The 21,020-nt window shown below is 37.4% G+C and overlaps 1 protein-coding gene across 1 annotated transcript; it reads right to left on the bottom strand.

The window, feature by feature from the left end:
• Nucleotides 1-1,201: 1,201 nt before the first annotated feature.
• Nucleotides 1,202-17,306, bottom strand: MINAR2 (membrane integral NOTCH2 associated receptor 2). Its single transcript, XM_061188128.1, has 3 exons — nt 17,142-17,306; nt 4,826-5,053; nt 1,202-1,381 (listed from the first exon to the last, which is right to left on the bottom strand). The coding sequence occupies exons 1-3, from the start codon at nt 17,304-17,306 to the stop codon at nt 1,202-1,204; spliced, it is 573 nt and encodes a 190-aa protein (XP_061044111.1).
• Between the last annotated feature and the right edge of the window lie 3,714 nt (nt 17,307-21,020).

The raw sequence follows: 21,020 nt of genomic DNA, 5'->3' as shown, positions 1-21,020 counted from the left end.
AGGAGAAAGGGAAGGGTGGTGACTTACTTCTCCTTCTGTGCCCAGAACCACGTTCCCAGATATCTGCATGCAAAGTAAGGTGACTTCAGGTGCTGACAAACCATGTTAGTGGTAACGACCACAGTTAACTAGGCAACTACTTACTAGGAGCCAGGCATTACTCTTATCTATGCCTCTTATTTAGTCCTTAGGCAAGCCCTACTGGGGAGGTGATATTATCCTTTCTCAGAGAGAATGACTGGCTCAGGGTCCAAGAGTTTTAGCAAAAGGCACAGTTAGTATTCAAGTTCTGTTCTCTTAGCATTCCCTCTGATTTTTTAGGGCCAGGGCTGGTGATATACCCTGACTGCCACCAGGGGTCACACTAGCCAATTTGGATCAATCAGTAAGCACAACTGGATCTAAATGTGATTAATTATATAACTATGGCCTGTCCAAGTTTAGGTCTATGAAAATTGCAACATGAAACTGAGGCATTATAAAGGATTACTGGGAAAATAAAAATATGTTTGAATATCCCTACCCCTTTTTTTTCTGGCTTAAACAGGAATAAAGGAAGATAAAACAGCATGAATCCAACCCAACAGGCAGCATGACCAGAAGCTTGTATCCTGTATACCTGGCCGCTGGCCAAAAAATGATCTGCTCAACTTTCCTAGTGATGACAGGAGGGTGATAACAGTGTTTTAAAACCTGCTGTACAGCACAGGGAGCTCAGCTCGGTGCTCTGTGATGACCTAGATGGGTGGGATTGGAGGGGGGAGGGAGGTCCAAGAGGGAGGGGACATAGGTATCCATATAGCTGATTCAGTTCATTGTACAGCAGAAACTAATACAACATTGTAAAGCAATTATACTCCAATAAAAAATAATAAACAAAAAAATAAATAAAAATAGAAATAAATACAAGGTGAATATAGTGTAAGCATTAGGACAAAGCTGCTGACAGTTGTTGGTGCTGTTTTGTTCGCTATCAAAGTGTTTAATTTTGGTTGTCTGTATTAACTTTTCAGTGGTTACATCCCCAGAATTCTTGCTTCTCAAAGGACAAAGCTCAGGCTGGGATTCTTACAAAGGTTTCATAGGACAAAGGACTGAACTATCAACAATACATTCACACTCCGTAAACAAGTTTTTCTGCAAATGTTTATTTAGAAAGATTTTAAAGAAATGTAAAGTCACTGTGTCTATGGCAGTTTCTTTAGGTGAAAAAGGTGCTAACAGTTACTATGGAAACCAAGATGCAGGCAATGAGGAGCAAAATCAGACCTATACGACAATATTTTGAATGCTTCTCTTGTTCTTCTTCCTTTTTCAGTAAGGTATCAAAACCGGGTGTGTACATGTCTCCCAACCAAAACCGTAGGTCATTAGGATTTTCCTAAAAGAAAATTACACAAAGAATAGGATCAGTCAGTGTTACAGACTTAATGAGCTTGCAGAACAAGGCCGTATAGGTACTGTACGTCCATATTCACACTGCCCTAAGTGAGGTTTAAGTGTCACAGCTCAAATAATAAAGGCTAGGCTTCCCTGAATAGCAGGAACATGCAGCTACAGCCTCCGGGTTGACCAGGAATCCTCAGCTTCAACCTGTAGGTCTGCATGAGAATTCATTAGGAAGTCTGCATGGCTTACTGAATAAATTGCTCACATTGTAGGGTCAGAAACACAAGAGCGTTTCTGTCATCTTTTCGCTAATTTCGTGTCTCTTACAACTCATAAATACTGTGCGTCAATCAGGTTAGTGAGTTGAAATAAAATTAAAATTCCTTGCCTTAGCGGAGCCTTGGGGGTTTGATTTTGTTGGCATAATAGGGATAAAGATGTTTGCTGAGTTTTTCAGTAAATCCAGAAGCTGACTTCCATGGAAGGGGGAGTAAGACCAAGAGTAAAGAGTCTTTTCCATGCTTCTCAGTCTTCTGGTCTTCCTTGTAGCGGAATACAGCATGTTGGCATGCAGAAACTCTGGCACCGTTTGACCTTCTGGAGAAAGGACCCAGTATATCCTTTCCCACATCACCTCCTAATCCCCATGTCTCTGATTCTTTCACTGGCCTTGTCTCCCATTCAACCCTGAGAAATTGTCTTCAACTCAATTTCATCTCCTATGTCCAATAAATCATCTGCAAACTCTACTGTCTATACATCTAAAACATATATATACACACACATATATATATTTTTTTCCCTCCTATTTTCTCCTGCTGTTTTTCAGTGCTAATGGTTCAGTGTCTATACCTGGCATCTAGTAGACATAAAACAAATTTATGGTGAATGCTGAATCTCTATTTTCACAAACCCACTTCAGGCCTTATTATTTCTCATTTGGAGTATTGCAATGGCTTGTAGCTGGGCTGCCCACCTTCTCTCTGCCTCTCTAGGCTCAGTGGACTTAAAGTCAGCCAGTTTCCATGGCTGGACACAAGGGCAATGAACTAGCTTCAGACTGCTAAAAGAGGAAGGGGAGCTGGGTGGATTCTGGTGATGGCAATATAACTCTTCCATCACATTGCTACTAGGTTCAACTTCCCAGTCTTAGAAAAGCGAAAACATTAAAATAAAATTTCGATGACCTGTGCAAAAGGATAGCTGATTTAAAAATCCTTGCCTACTTCACTCTTATCCTTCATTTGTGTCTGTGTCCTAATCAGAGGCCTGCACTTTGCCTGCAAGTTTAATGCCTCATTCTTCAGTAAGAACTTCCATAATGGAGACTATCCTCTCTTACATTCTGCCTATAGCTTGCCTTTGTAACTAAATATGGGCTTCTTTTCTCCTTTCTTGTTCATAAAGTTAGTAATTTAGAAAAATGGGAGGGGCCCAAAGCACATGGAACTTTCATGGCCTGTAAAGCAGTTGAAAAGATTTCAGAAATTAGGTTGCGGGCTCTGTCTGCTAATTAGGAGATATGGGTAGGGACGGTGATGAAAGAAGTTGAAATGATGAGGTCAAGAAGAGATCCTAATAAAAACAAAAGCCATGACTTCCAGAAGCATCTCTCAAAATAGCATCATGAGGTCTGCATACAGGCCTCTGACCTGACGGGCCTCTGCTCTGAGGTGAGTGTACAGGTAGAGGACGGGTTGGGAGGGGGCCGGCCCTGGTTTTCGTAAAGCAATGCATCCAGCAATTCACGTTCAGTCTTCCTAAGCATAAGTCATGGTATTGTCCAACAAAATATTACCCCTCAGTGCCAATAATGTTCAGTTTCTTTAGCCTTACATTTGAACTTTTTCTTTTTTCAGTCTGTTTGTTAGCCTTTTCCCCCCCATTATTCTATTACTTAAACTGTAGTTCCAGCAAAACTGGACTACTTATTGTTCTGACAAACTCTCTCACACTCTTGTATATGTGCCTTTTTTCTTGCTACTTCTGAGAGAAGAGGGCCTCTCCACTCATACAAACAACCTATGTCTTCTGGAATTGTACACATTCTTCAAGTCCAGCATAAATTAACTTTTTCATAAAGGCTTCTTATAATCCAGTGTGACTTTGTCCTCTTCTGAATCTGCACAGCACTTTCCACTATTCTTCCTATCCTCTATCCACTGTCCTCTTCCTCTCTCTTGTCATTTCCTCTGTCCTGTCTAGAGTTATTGCTACTTTGCTCAGTTAGATAAAATTTTGAGGGCAAGTAGAGTCATATTCACCTTCATAGTCCCTTTGTCATTCATGTAAACAACAAAGAAAAGAATAGAGGCTCTAGCATACAGTCAAGAAATGTTTGTGAAATAAATCAATACACTTTTTCCTAGTTGCAGAAGGTTATTTCCTAGAGGTCTTGATCTTTAGATTCCTGATAAAAAACACAAGGTTATTGTTGCTAGGGGGGAGCATCTGTTATGGAAACGTCTCTGGAAAAGAGGCTACATTAAGGAGGAGATACACTAAATCCATTAGGAGACTAAGAAACTCCAAAGACTTTGGACACTATTTCAAGGAGTGCACACTTGAGATTTAAAAAAGTGTAGGACTTTAGAGGGACATAATGCTGTCCCCTTCAGCAGGAAAAGTCTGTAGGTGATTAAAGTATGGGGCTTAGAACAGACATACATTGTTAAAGGAAATGTACTTGGAAAATGTCAGACCTTTCTGGCCCTAGGGTGGGCAGAGGCAAGCCAAGGCTGGGTAGGAATCCAGTCCACTCAGAAAACAGAGGGCCTCTCTCCCTGCTTTTCAGGTATTCCTAGACCCTCTATTTGGTGGGTGACACCAGGGGGAAAAAAAAGAAAAACTTGAATTGGGTTTAAGCTGGGTGAATGAGTTCATTGCATACTTTTCCTGTGTTGAAATGTTTTTGTTTTGTTTTGTTACTGAGACACAGGAAAATGTCCAAAATGTAAATTTGTAATCTTAAATCACTGAGTAGGCTTGAAATAAAATGATCTTTGATGAGAACTGCCTTGCACAGTGCCTAAGACAGAGCATTTAGTCAATATTTTTGAATAAATGTAGAATAAGGAACTCTTAAGTATTCATGAACACAGATGATCACAAAACTAGAGGAAAACATACTTAATCTGGCAAATTAACTTTCAAAACCTGATACCTTCCAGGTAAACCCTTCTTCTGTGTCACACCATTTCTTTCTCTCTACACTGTAGAGATGCTGGTAATTGCTGAAATTGTAAAACACAAAACACGTAAATAAACAAAACTACTGACTAGGAGAGAGAAAGTGAAGCCAGAGGCCAAAATGACCTGAAATCTGGAAATTTTGTGCCTAGTGAAGAGTGCCTTTCACCTCAGTACCCATTTCTTTTAGGATTATTTAACTGATCTCCCTCAACAATTAAAGGAGTTGATTCTTTGCCTTGAGTACCTTCAGATGCCCAGAGAGGTTTGTGTGCAGGGAATGCTTGTCATATTCCTCAACGGTCCATGAAGGATTCTTTTTTCTTTCTTCCATAGCTTCCTCCAAGCTCACATCCCTGTATAGTGGGTTATTCTTCAGAACTGATGACAGGGATGGTGGGGGGCTCTCTGTGGTCACAGCACCCTCCGCACTGGATCTCCTCGTTCGTTGAGCAGTAATATTCTTCTTCTCTCTCTGTCAGGAGGCACAGTGACAAAGTTTGTCTTACCAATAGGTCACTGATGACAAGGAAGGCAACGTGAAATAACTGTACCTGAAAGCTGGCTGATTCTGCCTGGAAGCCCAACAGATTAGGACAATGAATGAAGGAAGAATTCTAGGATCCAGTTTGACCTAGGATCCTACCATTAATGGAGTTATTTCTTTGCATGTGATCTTGTTGAGCTTCAGTAATCATTCATTAAAATGCTATTTTATAACAACAGAGAAAGGACAATGTTCTTTAATTCAGATAGTAGAATTCTAAGCAAAGCCATTTTTCCCCAGCTCACTTGCACTGAGATTTGACATTTTACTTCTCTCTACTTGCGCATTCCATGCCTGATTAAAAAAAATTAACATTGCTGTATTAATCCAGCAAAATCAAGATTAAAAGGCATTTTATAGTTATGCCTTGGCTTTCATGGGAACTCCCTTAGGACTCTTATTTCAGGCAGCTTGGCGAACTGGACTAACTTAGCATTGCACTCCTGTATGTAGCTACAGACCAGCTGGCTATTGGAAGGCTCTAATTCTGACTTTTAGATGTTTAAAAACTTGTTTTTATTAAAGCATGATATATATGTAGAAAAATGCATATATTATAAAAGTGCATATATTATAAGTTTTCACATACCAAATAAACGCAAGATACTACCAAGAAACAAACCATTACCAGCACACCTCATGCTGCCTTCCATTTACTATCCCTCTCCCTCCCTAAGGATAACCAGTAGGATAACAGCATGGGTCAGTTTGTATTCATTTATATAAATGGAATCATACAAAGTGGTTTTTCTGTGTCTGGTATGACCTTCATATTTTTACTTTGCTTTTTTTTCTCATGACTACAAAACTATCACAAAGGTAGAAAAATTTTAGATTAAAATTTGTTCATTGGCCAAATAAAATTGAGAAGAAAAAAAAGTTTATAGTAATGTCTCATTTATGATGGGGCATCACAGGAGAGGAACTCCACATAAGTTAATTTTTGGAACACTTAGGTTTAACCCTTAAAAACTGGTGACACATTTTATTAATTTACAGGAATTTTTTCAATAAATGTGTTTCACATATTTCAGCCTTCTTAAACAGAGAAGTTTCAATAGCAATTAATATTTTTCTGAGTTATATTTATAATCATCAATACACTGATTACCTCAGCATCTATTGGGGTATATGGGTCACATTAAATATGTGTTTATATAAGCTAAGTTGTGAACTAATATTATATATAGTTTCCTTCTGAAATGGCTGGCAAAAAATCATCTAGATAAAACCATTCACATTCTCTTTAGCCTTAGGTTTATCTAATTTTCTTAATCCAGACATTTTTTACATACTTAGTGATCAATGGAGATCATCTCTGACTTTATTAGGTCGTTGGTCTGCTCAAAATCAATTTATATTCCATAATATTGAAGTTTGTAATGAAATAATAAATCATCTTGACTTAGTGTTTATCTTTAAGATGGATGACCTCATGAAAAATGTTTCTGAATTGAGAAAAAACAATTTGATACAAAATTTAGATAGCTTCAGTTTAGCATAATTCTGACTCAAGTTTTTTTCTTCAAGGCTAGATATCTTTGATTATCTTTGAAGAGAAGTAATTCTTCTGACATTGAAAAATTGACTTTGTCAGTTTTCTTGCCTGCTGGATTATTCCTTGAGCTTCTTAAATAAGAAAGCTCTATAAAATCAGAAAAACACAGTTTGGGGGGTTAAGAAAAAATAATACTTTCTATTACAATGTATAAAGACCTTGAAAAACTAATATACAAAAGACAGAAAAATAATCAGAGCTATTTTTAAAAGAACATTCAAGCACTTAATTCTAAACTATATTCTTGAATGTTTGATGTTCATCCTAGAACTTGGTGCCATTTATTTTTGCATTGCATGACAATTTCATGGCTGAAGGACATGTGAAGGGAAAATTAATAGAATAACTTTATTAAGAATTTTATGGAAGAAATAGAAAATACTAATCATGGTTGAGGTTCTTTTGTATTTTGATAAATTTTTAAAAAATCTCTTAAGAAAGGAAACAAAGCATGTATTTGATTCTAACTTTTCACTCCACATTCTAGATGGACTACATTTAACAAAAGGAAACTCAACAGTAATTCCATTATTTTACTCATATAATCTCTAAAATAACTTCTTTTTAAAAATACTTAAAGGAAAGTAACACTTCAAAGCTTACCTAGGCTCTTCTGTATTAACCATTACTTTGCCCATTTACCCTTTATACACTTTAATCATTATTTATGTCATTTATGTATAAGTAAGCTATCATTTAATAGAGTGATATAGAAGACTTGCAGACAGACAAACACTGAGAATATACAATTAATAGGCAAAAAAAGAAGGAATCTCTAAAACACGTACTTCAGTAAGAAGAAACCTGATAATAGAATGAAAGATTAAGAGGCAAGAAGGAATGCTAGGCAAAACAAAGAAAAAAACAAAAAACAAAAAACTGACAAATATATACAGAAATCTAAGGAAGCACTGATTTTATGGTAAAATAGAAATAATAATAACCACTAATTTGTGAGTTTTAATATAAGAGAAAACTGAAACTGTACAGTTAAAAGTTTAACAGATATATTTAATTAGGAAATCTTAAGAAATCATTTCAGTGAAAGTATTGAGATATTACTAAAAAATAGAGAAAGAATGTATAGCTTCTAAATTGGTAGAGCAGAAGAAAAAGGATAAAGGAAAATTAATCTAAAAGGTAAGAAACCTGAAACAAAGAATATAGAGGAGAAAGTCTTAGGAAAATAGAAAAATTTTTGAAATAATCATGTTAAATATAAATAGACTAAACCCTCTATTTAAATGACAGACTGTCATATCAGATTTTTAAAATTAAATTTAATTATATAATATTTACAAGAGAAATACCTAAAATATAAGGACTCAGAAAAAATGAGAGTGAAAGTATAAAAAAAGATATAGCAGGCAAATATAAAGAAACAAGAGCTGGTATTTGACTGGTTAAATACTCAGCAATTTTGTTTTCCCTTCCTGAGTACAAGGGATGACTGCCTTTATTAGGCTGTTTGAAGTTAAACTAGGGCCAGCTCTTCTGATGATGTGTGGACAAAAGTAACAGAGACCACTTCCAAGCTGAGCCCCTGAATTCTCCAACAAGATTTTTGGCTCATTCTTCCTCACTTTCCATTTTTGTGTCACTGTAAGCAAGGATTCTGAGATGGCAGAGCTTTAAGATGAAAGAACTTCAAGCCCTGGGATACTGCTTGGAAAAGAGTTGCCCCCCAGACCCATCTGCCCTTCCTCAGACATGCACAAGAATGCTTTTCTTCTTTTTAGTTAGAGATATTTTGTCATTACAGTGTAGCCTAGCCTACGTTCCTTAATACAGAAAGTGATATCTTGAAATTCTACAAATGTGGGCATTGGCTTAGCAGTCAAGAAGTGGAAAAGGATGAAAGGGATATTGGAAGCCGGATTGATGGTTATTCACATAATACAGTGAAAAATGTTTGGTATAAGTGTCATCTGTGGTCATTTGGAATCTAATCCCCTGTAGCTGTACGAGAGGTATTATAAATAATCAGAGCATTTACGTACAAGGATCACAGTGCTGGTGTAATACAAGAAAAAGATGACATTAGAGAAAGAACTGAATAGTTTGCAAGAAGAAAGAGAGTAGAGAAACTCTGGAAATTTGATGCCTTCTATTGTTAAAAATCTGACTGTTTATAGACCTCAAACACTAAGATATAGAATCATTTAAAAAAATGGATTGAGGGAAAAAAAAAAAAAACCCGCCGATTAAAACTTCTTAGCTGGGACTTCCCTGGTGGCGCAGTGGTTAAGAATCCACCCGCCAATGCAGGAGACACGGGTTTGATCCCTGGTACAGGAAGATCCCACATGCCGCAGAGCAGCTAGGCCTGTGTGCCACAACTACTGAGTCTGCGCTCTAGAGCCTGTGAGCCACAACTACTAAAGCCTGCGCGCCCTAGAGCCTGTGCTCCACAACGAGAGAAGCCACCGCAATGAGAAGCCCGCACACCGCAACAGAGTAGCCCCCGCTCACAGCAACAGAGACCCAACGCAGGCATGCATGCATGCATGCATAAATAAATAAATAGAAAAATCAAATGAAACATTAAAAAATAAAAACAAACTTCTTAGCTAAACGAAGTGACTCAGGGTAAAGGTCCTGTTAGGGTGTGGTTTCAAAACTATTATTCCTGACTGCCTCCAGGTGTTTGTCATTGAGTTAAAGGACGGAGAAATGGAGGCAGAAAAGCAAACCATTAAAGCCTACTTGAGGGACTCCCTGGTGGTCCAGTGGTAAAGAATCCACCTTCCAATGCAAGGAACGCAGGTTCGATCCCTGGTCTGGGAACTAAGATCCCACATTCTGCGAGGCAACTAAGCCCACGCGCCACAACTACTGAGTTCGCGCGTCTCAACTAGAGAGCCTGTGTGCCACAAACTACAGAGCCCACGTGCCCTGGAGCCCATGCACCACAAGTAGAGAGAAGCCTGTCACAGGAGAGAGGCCCGAATGCTGCAAGGAAGACCCGACACAGCAGAGGGAAGCCCTTGTGACGCAGCCAAAAAAAAGAAAAAAAGCCTATTTGAGAGCTATGCCTTAAGATAACTAAAGGTGTGTTTATTGACCTATAGAAGTGACCGCAACAAAATAGATATGATTACATTAATAAATAGCTCACACTAAGTTTTATAAGATATGTATCATCAAAGAAACCACAAGCCTAGACCTAAAAGCTTTTGATTGTTCAAAATTATAAAACAAAATAACAATAACCTTATGCCTCCAAATATCCAAAAATAGGAGTAAATTTTGAAGCTTCTACAGCCTCGAGGGAGGGCCCACTCTGATATGGCAAAAGAGAATGATGAACAAGGGGCAGTTTCCTAGTGGGTAGGACTGGGGACCCTAGAGAACAGTGCAGCAGGAAGTCTTCTAAAAAGCAGAATCATGGCCTAATCCACCTTCCCCACCTTCAAGGAAGGAGACCCACACACATTATTTTCAGTGGAATCTCAGAATTACTTTGGATAGTGTCTGTCGTCTTTCATTTTTCCCATTCAGAAAGGAAGAATTACTGTAGTGATCTCGTTCCTATTCCAACAAAGATTATAGGATGATATGGTTGGGACATCCGCTAAATGTAGTGACTGGCTTACTTTGGTGTTAGTGCCTCTGGGGAAGGATGAATGCTGTGTGTAGGAAGATGAAATATTTAAATATATATGTTTAACAGAATGATAGACTGTGGCAGAGTCTGGCTAGGTGCTCAGCAAACCCATTTCTTCTTCATGGGCATACAACAGCCAGATTGGGACATAGGCTTGACCCCTAAAATCCCTGATCCTTGGCTTAGTCTCTCTCTCTTTTCTAGCTACAAGCATCATAAAAATTCTGATATAATTGAGCCTCAAAAAGGAACAGTCTGGGTTCCACTTGGAAGCAAGCCACTAGGATAATTTTCCCACCCACAACAGATCTTGTGTGAATGACAGATACATTTTATTGAGTCAAGTCACTAAGAATTTGGGCATATTTGTTTCCACAACATAATTTAGCCTAACTACTAAGAAAGTATATATATCAGACAAAATAAACTTTCAGGTAAAAGACTTTGTTAGGTGAAAAAGTGTTGGTGGAAAATGAATAAATTTAGGCATAATCAGTAAAATATAATATTTCTAAACTTGTATGCCTCTAGTAAAATAATCTCAAATTTATAAAGCAAAACTTGAGATAACTAGGAGAAATTTATACATATAATTTTTTACCAAGCAGATAAAACAATTATTAAATATAAAGAGGGTTTGAACAATGAAACCAACACATTTGATCAAAGACACTGATGTCATTATTCAACGACTAAAAATACTCATTTTAAAAATACATTGAATATTTACAAAAATTGGTAATGTCCTGGACTCTAAAAAAAATTTCAAACATTCAATATTATATAGATCATGCTCTTTGATCACAGACAACTTATTAGAAATTTAGACATTAATATCAAAAAGATAATGTATATTACCACATTTTGTAGAAATTAAAACATACATTTCAAATAAATGATGGGAATTTAAAAACTTAGGCAGAATGAAAATGAAAAATGGAGCTGAAATAGCTTTAGAGGGAATATTATAAGCATATATGCTCACATTATAAAAGTAGAATGAGAAAATTAATGAAGTAATAAACATCTAATTCAAAGCCTTAAAAGGAAACCGCAGAGTAAATCTAAGAAAATAGTCAACATGAAGTAATAAGGATAGAAGGAGAAATCAATAAATATTATGAAGAAAAATAACCCAAATATACAATGGAGAGAATCAACCATATTGAAAGCTATTTCTTTGAAAAGGCTAAACCGATTAAAAATATCTCTGGTAATACTTCTGAGGAAAAAAAAAAAGATACAAACCCACAATGTTAGAAATGTAAAAGGAACATGAGAAGTTACATAGCACAGATTAAGAAGTGTAATAGGAGTATAATCTGAGTAACTTTAAGAATTTACATGCAATTGGGCGATTTCCCACATAATATAACTTACCAAATTTAATTAAGGAAAAAATAGGAAATGTTAATAAACCAGTGATCATTTGACTAACTGAATCAATAGTTTAAAATCGACCCCAACTATACACAGGTTTAGGAACACCAGGCTGAATGAGTGTTGTAATCAGCACTCAGACATTCTTGAAACAGATCATTTCTACCTTATTTCTATCTCACTTCTATCTTGTTGAACTCTTCCAGAATATAGAAAAACAAGGAATACTCCCCAACTCATTTTATGAAGTTGGTACAAACTCCAGACAACGGCAGTAGGTAAAAGAAAAGGTAATTTATTATAGGCCAATTTCTCTTATAAACATAAATGAAAAAATCATTAATAAAATATTGCTAAACAGAATCCTACAATATGTATATTTTATATACCAGGATAGGAAAGATTTATACCAGAAAAGGATGTTTTATCAGGAGGATGGTTTAATATTCGAAGATTAATGTGACTCACCAATTATCAGGAAAGAAACAACACAGAAGTTTGCAGTACATTCTGAAAAATATTTGGAAAATATTTAAACATATTTAGAGCAAATTTCCTAGCAAGATGGAAATAGTAGGGAACTTTCTTAAACTAAGAGAATCTGCCCAAAACTTCCAGGGCACTGTTTACTTAATGGTTCAAATATTAGAAGCATTTATCTTGGTTTCAGAATTAATACAAGGATGCCAGTAATCACAAACATTCATATGTTATCGTGAAGTTCTGAGCAATACACTAAAAATTAAATAAATAAATAAAAGGAATAAGGGTTGTAAATAATGAAACAAAACAGTAGATGACATGATTATCTACAGGGATATTTACCATCAAAGTAAAATAGATTTTAATACAATTTCTGGATTCAAAATCAATATACAATAATCAATAACATATGTAATACTTTATTATAAAACATGATTTAAAAGGTCCTATTCTTAAGAGCAGTAATTACTATAAGTATTTAGATATAAACCTTACAACTATATGCAAAACTTCTATGTGGAGAATTATAAGACTTAATTGAAGGCTATACGAAGAGCATGATAAATGGAAATATATACCATGTTCATGAACTGGGAGAATCAAGATCAAAAGACTTCCATTTCCCCAGTTTGGTCTATACATACAATGTAATTCCTATCATAATCACAATGCAAACAAGGCATTTTGTTTATATTGCACATGTGAGCCCACAGACAACTTTTCCTGGAAAGCAGCTCCCCACTGACCACAATAATTCTGTTTTCCAAATTGCTAGAATGGTTACCTTTATGAAGCACAGATTTGATCATGTGATCCTCTTGCTTAAAATTTTTCATCAACCCCTCCAAATTTTCAGGATAAAATTTAAAAATCTAGACAACACCCTCTGAAGCCTTCCTGGTCTGACCCAGACCTCTCTTTAACCCCCTCTCCTGCCTTCCTCTCCATGTAACCAGGGCTCTGGAGTCCCACATGTGTTCCTGTGACACACACAGTGCTTTTAATAGTTTCAGTGCCAGAGGCATTTGGGTCTCATCTGGGAGCAGCGTGATGGGACAAAGTGGGTAATGCTTCTGGCAGCATACCATCCAAGGGTGAATTTCTGACCCCACTGGAGATTTTGTGAACTGTGTAAATTTAGCATAACTTGATAAATTGTGTCCTGATAATTGCCTGAGCAGCTCAGTGATGCTCCTCAATCTACTTCCTAGACAATAAATTAAGTACCTCAAAAGTCCTATAACATTTGCCCAAATATAAGCTTAAAAACGGGAGCCTATTGCACATAGGAGGCTGTTCTTTTTGAAATAGGAAATGGAGTATTGGGAATAGAGACAGTCCAGGAGAAGGCATGACACGTGTTCAGAGACAGATTGTGAAATACAGTTATGATATACCCAAAAAAAACTGAGATAGAAAGAAGAGACATTAGAATTTAAGGGGAAAAGAGTTATAAGACTGAAAAAAAAGTGAGGAAAGGTGATTAGGAAATACACCCAGTAAATGACATTGTCTAGAAACCAAGGGAAGAGCAACCTCCTTACCCTTTGTCTTTTGTTCCTGTTCACAGGTTTAGTACAGAAATCCCCTGGGTTCTCAAACAGATGTGATGGAAGCCAGGAAAAGATATAAGAAATAGATTAACCTGAAAAGATTCTGAAGTCTAACTGCTAATCAGAAAAAAAAAAATCCCACCACAATATCTGAAAAAACATGTTTTATCATTTATACCAAAAAAAAAGGAATCAGCTTTTTCCTTTTATTACCTCGTTTTATAAAGGGATTGGCAGAAATATTTGGGATACAATTCCAAATGCCTTCATCAGATACATGCCCCAAATTATTTTAACAACCAGAAACATTAGGTTTTGGCAAAAGTTTGTTCATTGCACTGAAAAGAAATTTATTAGGAAGCTTCTTTATTTCCCTAGTTGAAAGAATTTAAGAAGTATAAATCTAGTGGAATCAAGAAATATTTGCTTGTACTCTCTCCCTGCAAATACAGGTGACCTGTGTATCCACACAGAGGGAATGAACAGTGTCTGGAGATACTGGCATGTCTGAGGACATCTGTGCTTACTTTTCTATACGTACGGTATTGCTTCCGTTTGTGTAAAATGGCTTAGAGAATTGCCTCTGAAGGTGGAATGTGAATTTTAAAAAAGCTTAAAAGATAAATCATGGATATAAATACAGTACTCTGTTTTGTTTTTTGGTTTTTTTGGCCATGCAACACGGCATGCAGGATCTTAGTTCCCTGACCAGGGATCAAACCTGTGGCCCCTGCAGTGAAGTGCGGAGTCTTAACTACTGGCCTGCCAGGCAAGTCCCTAGGAGATCTTTGTTTTAACTGTTGAGTTACTACCAACGTTGAAGGCAATGTTTGTAGGCTAAGTCCTTTGACATTCCATGAGGTAGTCTGAATTCTAAACACCATGCACATGGAGGGTATGAGACCAAAGGGTAAGCTGACACAACCCTGAAGTTTGTGTGGATTTCATGGGAGTACAAAATCTAACTGCTTGAGTTAGTCACATAGCTTGACAGATGTATTGACTACATACTCTAACACCTGCATGCACACATACCCCCCTGTATCCACCGTATACATCAAAAAATGCAAGTGGTATTATCGGCTATTTTCCAAATTCTAATGATAGGGTAATTTTAACACATTTTGGAATACTGGCAAATGATGATGATGATGATGATACACATTTCTTATACTCTTACAGGAAACCCTGTCAATTGTTTTTACCTTATTTTATTTGCTCTCAGTTTTAAGGAAATATGTAAAATGAGCATTATCCTAATTTTGCAAATGGAAATACTAAGGCATGGACTGAATAAGGGCCATAATTTATGTCTCTCAAATTGACTTATTGTGGATTTGAGACAAGAAACCAAGTTTCAAATCTCTTTATTCAACGTTCTCCCAATTGGCTTAATGTCTCTCCAGCAGAATGAGATATTAAGCCAACAGAGTGAGGGTTTTAAATTAAGAACTATTTAACAGCTGCCTACCACCTTCTGCATCCCTAACACCTAAATTCACCTGGTATGTTCAGTGCCTTATTCCAGGTATCACCACAGCTACTTAAAACTTTTATACATTCATTTCTTTTAGATTTATTTTTTTGCCAATGAATATATCACTCCTGGATTTTAAGATCCAGCCAGGAGAGAAGAATTACTTATTGACATATTGCAATCTAAAGTAGCGAATATAATTGCTTTTACTCATACTCTGTGCCACACCTACCCAACTAACTAAATTTGTAATTGATTTACTCCTTCTTTCCAAGCATTATTTCAGTAGTATATTGAACTGAAATATTTATTCAGTCATTTAACACGTTATTTTAGGGTAAAAGTATAACTTAATAAAGTTTATCTATAGTTTACAATTACCGATAACATTCAAAGACATATGAAGCAGATTTTTACCTTCTTGGTTTGCCCTGAATAAGTATATCAACACATCAGGGCCTGTTGAAAGAGATGCCCTTTAAAAATTTGCATTTCATTCAGGTTTAGGAACAACATTCAACAGAGCTTTAAACTGTGAAGTTCCACATGAAGGAAATAGGTCAGCTCCAGTACTAAACAAAAGATGTTAGATCGATGTGTTCCAACCTCAAAGGAATTTATTGGATATGTTTTCTTAGACTAAACTTCATAGCACAGGAGGGCCAAGGTTTTCTGAATTGATTTTTGAATCATTTTATTCCATGATATAAACAATAAGACAAAGGAGAAATTTCATCACATTTAACTTAAACAAAACACAAAAAAAGCAACCACCAAAAAGGTGTGTATGGATGGGTTTTGAGGATTACAAAAGGGAAGGATGTAAAATTTTTGAAAAGTTAGTTTTCATAATAGGCTGCCTTACAATGGAAATAAATTAAAATCCTCATAGATGGAGGAAACACTTACATAATCATCCAAGTGTACTTGATTTTGAATGATCTCATGATAAAGGTCCCGAGGAGCCCACAAACATACCACAAAGGAGTCACTTTACACCAGGACTCATGAGTAGCAACTGTTTCTTAAAAGAAAACAAATTTCTGTTTAGGGACTTTGAGCCACTCCAAAGGATTTAATGATTTGCAGGGGTTTGCAGGTCAGTCACATCTGTTCTGAAATGACATGCTTCTTCCTGTTTCTAAATTGACTAACCCTTAACCCCATTAGCCCTCACGTCTTAAACAAAGATTATTCCTGTTTCATGAGCTGTGCAACACTCAAGTTTATTTATGTTTATTTCAGCACATGGAACTCATCACAGTTTTATTCTTCTCCTTTGGTTAGCAAAAAGAAGGAAGATGCAAAAGAAGAAAGCAAGAAATGAAGTCTGGGTTTGAAGGTTGATTGTTAAGTCTTGCCCACATGGACACCTGTGGAAAAAAAAGAACCTCTAAAATAATAGCCAGCACCTTTCCCAGGTGGAGAGTTCTCTCTGTGTTCTTTCTTTCCATCATTAGGTTGCCATTGTTCCACTGTTTGAGTCTCTTTTGCATGAGATGAAAGGGAGTCAGTCTAAATGAGGCAGAAGCAAGATTCAGTTCTCTCAGAGGCCATGCATGAGCCCACACAATGTAAGCTTCTGATGCTTTATGCTTAGACCACCCAAAAGACAGAGGTAGGGTTCCCCCCAGAGCCTTATTTGCAAATGTAGTAATTGATTTGAAAAAATTTAAAGGGAAGGTATAAAATGAGGGCTAGGCAAAATCTAAAATGACAGGCTGAGAAGCTAGTGCTTGGAGGAAAACGAATGGTTGGAAAAATTCACAGAATTTATAAAGTGATCAGAGAAAGTCTCCTTATGTTAAGGAAGAGAGAAAGACCTTTTCTATGGCAAGTGTGAGCAGCTACCTTGTACTCTGTTCCCTATAGTTTTCTTTTTGCACAAATGATGAAGTGGCCAATAATGAGAAAGAAGCAAGCCCCTGCCCGCATATATATGTGCTCCCAGATCTTACCTGTGAGTAGATGAGGTTTTGCCAGTGCTGTGCAGCAGGGTAATTCCCTCCCGGAAACCTCACCAGACTGGCCTGAAGAAGGGCTGAGTTCCTCATTAAAGACCTCACGTCAAGCTGCAGGAATTTGTCAGGATGGTTGTTATTTGGCAAAACAGAGAGGTCCATGTCTCCCTTCATCTACGGTGGAAAACAAAGGCGAGCAAGGCTGCTGCTGTCAGAGCTGTCCATTATTAATGAGCCTGAGAATGCCTGACAGGCATCTGAAACCAGGTCTCTGGGCTGTGCTCAGAAACTACTCTCGAAATGACACATCCACACACAGGAACAATGTAGCACGCTGCCTTACCTTTCACCACACACACACACACACACACACGTGTGCGCGTGCATTTAGAGTGCTTGAATGGAACAGTTGGGCCCACACGCATTAAATTGGATAGGATACCAAAATTAGGTATGTGTAGCACGTAATGTCTCTCCACACAGAATTAGGAATAACAGTTGAAGAGGAGCTACTCTTTGGATAAGGCTGCCAGAATTTCAGGGTAACAGCCCACAGTTTGGAGCACATGAAACAATCACCTGTAGGGAGACATTACTTAATATTTCTCTCTGAACATTGCCGAGCTGACCCAGCTGACTTGGCCCTGCCTGCACAGCCTCACATGTGATACGTGGGATCTTGTTTCTTCTCATGTTTTGACTCCCAGAGTCTCAGGCTCATGTGAAATCTGACCGTGTTTAGGTTGTCAGCTTCAGCTCGAGTAGGGAAATGGCAAGAATCCGATAGTTTGTTACAGTAATTTAGTGCCCCAAACTACTGCTTTGACCCATTCTCTATGTGAGGTCTCTTTGACTCTGTTCCTAGCTGTATAAACTCCTGTGATGGGTCCTGGTGTTCACAAAGTACATTTGGAACCAAAGGAGAACATGGCTGCTGGGTTTGGATGACGTGTTGTCCTAAGTGAACCCACCTGCTACTCAGGGAGCCGAGGTGGGAGTGAGGCTGTGGACCTTAAGCCAGGAAGTGACGATGACTTTAAGGGAGATAAGCTCTCTCATTACAAGCCACTCTGCCTTGGGCAAACCATACTTCTCACCGGGAAAGTATGGATTTTCATCTAGAGAAAGAGGGAACCTTCCCACTCTTGAGAAGGCAAAGGACAGACACATGAGCAGTTTTTAAAAGACATAGGTTGTTATGTTTGTGCCTCTGTAAACCCATCTGATTCAGCAGGAAGGATTTTCTTACAGAGGTAATGAGGTCACGTGTGGAATGTATCAGCACCAGATTTCAGAAGAGTGCCCTATAGCTTATAGACTCAGCAGCTAGGATGTTCTTGAATCAAGCAACACACTAGAGAGTACTTACCTTCTTTATAACAAAAAGCATGAGGATGTTAAAAAATCATCTGTCCTACTGATAGTTGCAAACTGGATTAAACAACCAATGTTTTCTGTAAGAATTTTTGGACCCAAACTCTATCACTGTCTTAACAATATTTGAAATAAGTTTGAGTGGTTTTTATCAATACACTTACTGGAGAAAGAGGTACTTCGTAATGACAGTTGATAACAAAAGAGTTAAATCACAAGTGTTTGAAGAATCAAGTGTGTTATGTGTATGTGCATGTACTTAGTACTTTCTGGATTTTTCTGGCTGCTGCCAGAACACATCTAATGAACAAATATTTCTCGGGCTGTTTGCTTTTCCTAAAAGATTCTTTGGGGAATAACACACATCTTCAAGAAGAACCTTACTTCTCTTTGGCTCTCTATATTGGCCAAGTGGAGACACAAAACCCAGATCCAAATATATTTGATTAGAAGTTTTCCTTAGCCAAAGTATGAGGTAGGTGAAATGAGCCTTCAGTTTTCCTTAGGCGTCCTTCCTTTTAGATTCCTCCACTGTGCTTTAGATGCCCAGAGGTTTGTATACTATCTCCTTCTGTTTACAAGTTCAGTTTCTGACTCTCCACATTCTCCCGCCATCCTTTGTCTACTGTCACCCCAAAAACCATCAGTTCTTCTCACTACTATCCCTATGGGTAGCCTACATGACTGATAATCAGGAAATCAAGCTTACTCCTCCCTCTCCTGCTATGGCCAAACCCCACCCTCTCCTCACCCCCAAATCACGCCTCTGCTGACACCAGTCCTTCTGCCTGGAAACATTTCTTCCCAACCCTGGATTTTGACCACCTCCTAATCATACTTCATGGGCCATTGCTGATACCTAGCCTTTCACAAAAACTTTACATATTTCCTCTAGTAGGGGAAATGATTTTTCCCTCTTTTGAAATTTCAGAGTGATTAGTTTATACTTTTACTATATTTTGTTTGATAATATATTTTTCCCTTTCCTTTTATGAGCCTCTATACTGGATACATTACAAAAGAGCAGCCCTATTGGATGCTTCCTTCCTCACATGAGTCCTGTCCTAAGAACCTCATAAAGCCCTTCGCTCAATAAATAATGGTGGCTGTTGTCTCTTCCAGAGCCCTCTGGAAATTGGAAATTGAAAATCCAATTAAATTTGATTAAAAAAATGGCTTAGTGCTCTGTTTTTCAATCAACCATGCCCAGTGAAAAAAGAATTCCAACACCAAAAATATTTATGACATACTCTGTATTCTCTTCTGGTAGTTTATAACGCACAAACTCACATGGAAGACTCAGAAGTTCTGCTTCATTAACTCTAGCAATTGCCAAATTTATTTGATCACATAACACCCATTTCATTGTTGTCCTTTTAACTCTACAAAAAATTTACCTGACAGTGATTGGACAAATACTGTCTTAGGAGTTCTATTTCTTTGCTGTCACTAACACCTTCATTCTAGAGTGACAAAGAGTATAAATAAATATAAATAAAGAGTTATATTACAGGAACAATCTGGTGGAAATCTGGATATCTGGGGCTTCTCAACTCTTACCATGCATGTAATCATTTGTTCTCTCTCTTTATAGCAAATTTTAATAAAAGCATCATTATCCCTTGGATTTGGACCCAGAATTATTATCTTTTGAACCATGAGAATTATAAAAATAGAATTAAGTACAGCTCACTAGGCAAAACTGTCTACATATTAACCATATTTTCTTTTCTTCTCCTCATCCTCTCTCCCTTCCTCCCTCTCTCCTTTCCTTTCTTCCTTCCTTCCTTCCTTCTTTCCTTTCTTTCTTTTTCTTATGCAAATAACCAACTGAAATATCTGAAAGTATTTCCATCTGAAAAGCCTGGATGATGTCCACATGAGCAGTTGGGGTTCATCAAATTATCTGACTTTGAAAATTTGGACAGTTTTGGATAGTTTTGATTACAAAGAAAGCCTGTGATTAGGTTATAAATCATTGGGCATCTATTACATAACATTATCAAAACTGATGAATGAGGGAGGCAATCACGTTAACTAAGTGCACAGAATCTGAGGTCAGAGTGATACATCCAACTAAACTGTGCTCTTGAGCAAGTTGCTGAATCTCGCTGGTCCTCAGTTTCCTCGGCTACAATGCAAAGATTTTAATGGTCCCTTACGAGGGTGCTGTGAGATTTAATAGGTATAGTGGTTAAAAGAATGCTTAGCATATATTAAGTGCTTAAAAAAGTTTCGCTATTATTTTAAGAGTGCATAAGAAATGGGTTTTCATTTCAGCCATCTCCGATATAAAGCAAACTGGAGAAAAAAATTTAAAGTTTTATTATCTACAGTTAAAAAGCAGACTCCATTTCCCAGAACACCCTTCCTTGTGTGAGTCTGGGTTAGAAGAAGCTGAAAGAGAAACTGGCATGAAATTTGGAAGGCACAATGGAAGCAGCATCCATTAATCTGCAATTCTTTTTGCAATCAGATATCGTGACAGAGGCATAGGCACTT

Source organism: Eubalaena glacialis, chromosome 4 (assembly GCF_028564815.1).
Source record: "Eubalaena glacialis isolate mEubGla1 chromosome 4, mEubGla1.1.hap2.+ XY, whole genome shotgun sequence".
In the NCBI taxonomy this organism is placed as follows: Eukaryota; Metazoa; Chordata; class Mammalia; order Artiodactyla; family Balaenidae; genus Eubalaena; species Eubalaena glacialis.
This window is presented reverse-complemented; position numbering and strand designations above follow the sequence as displayed.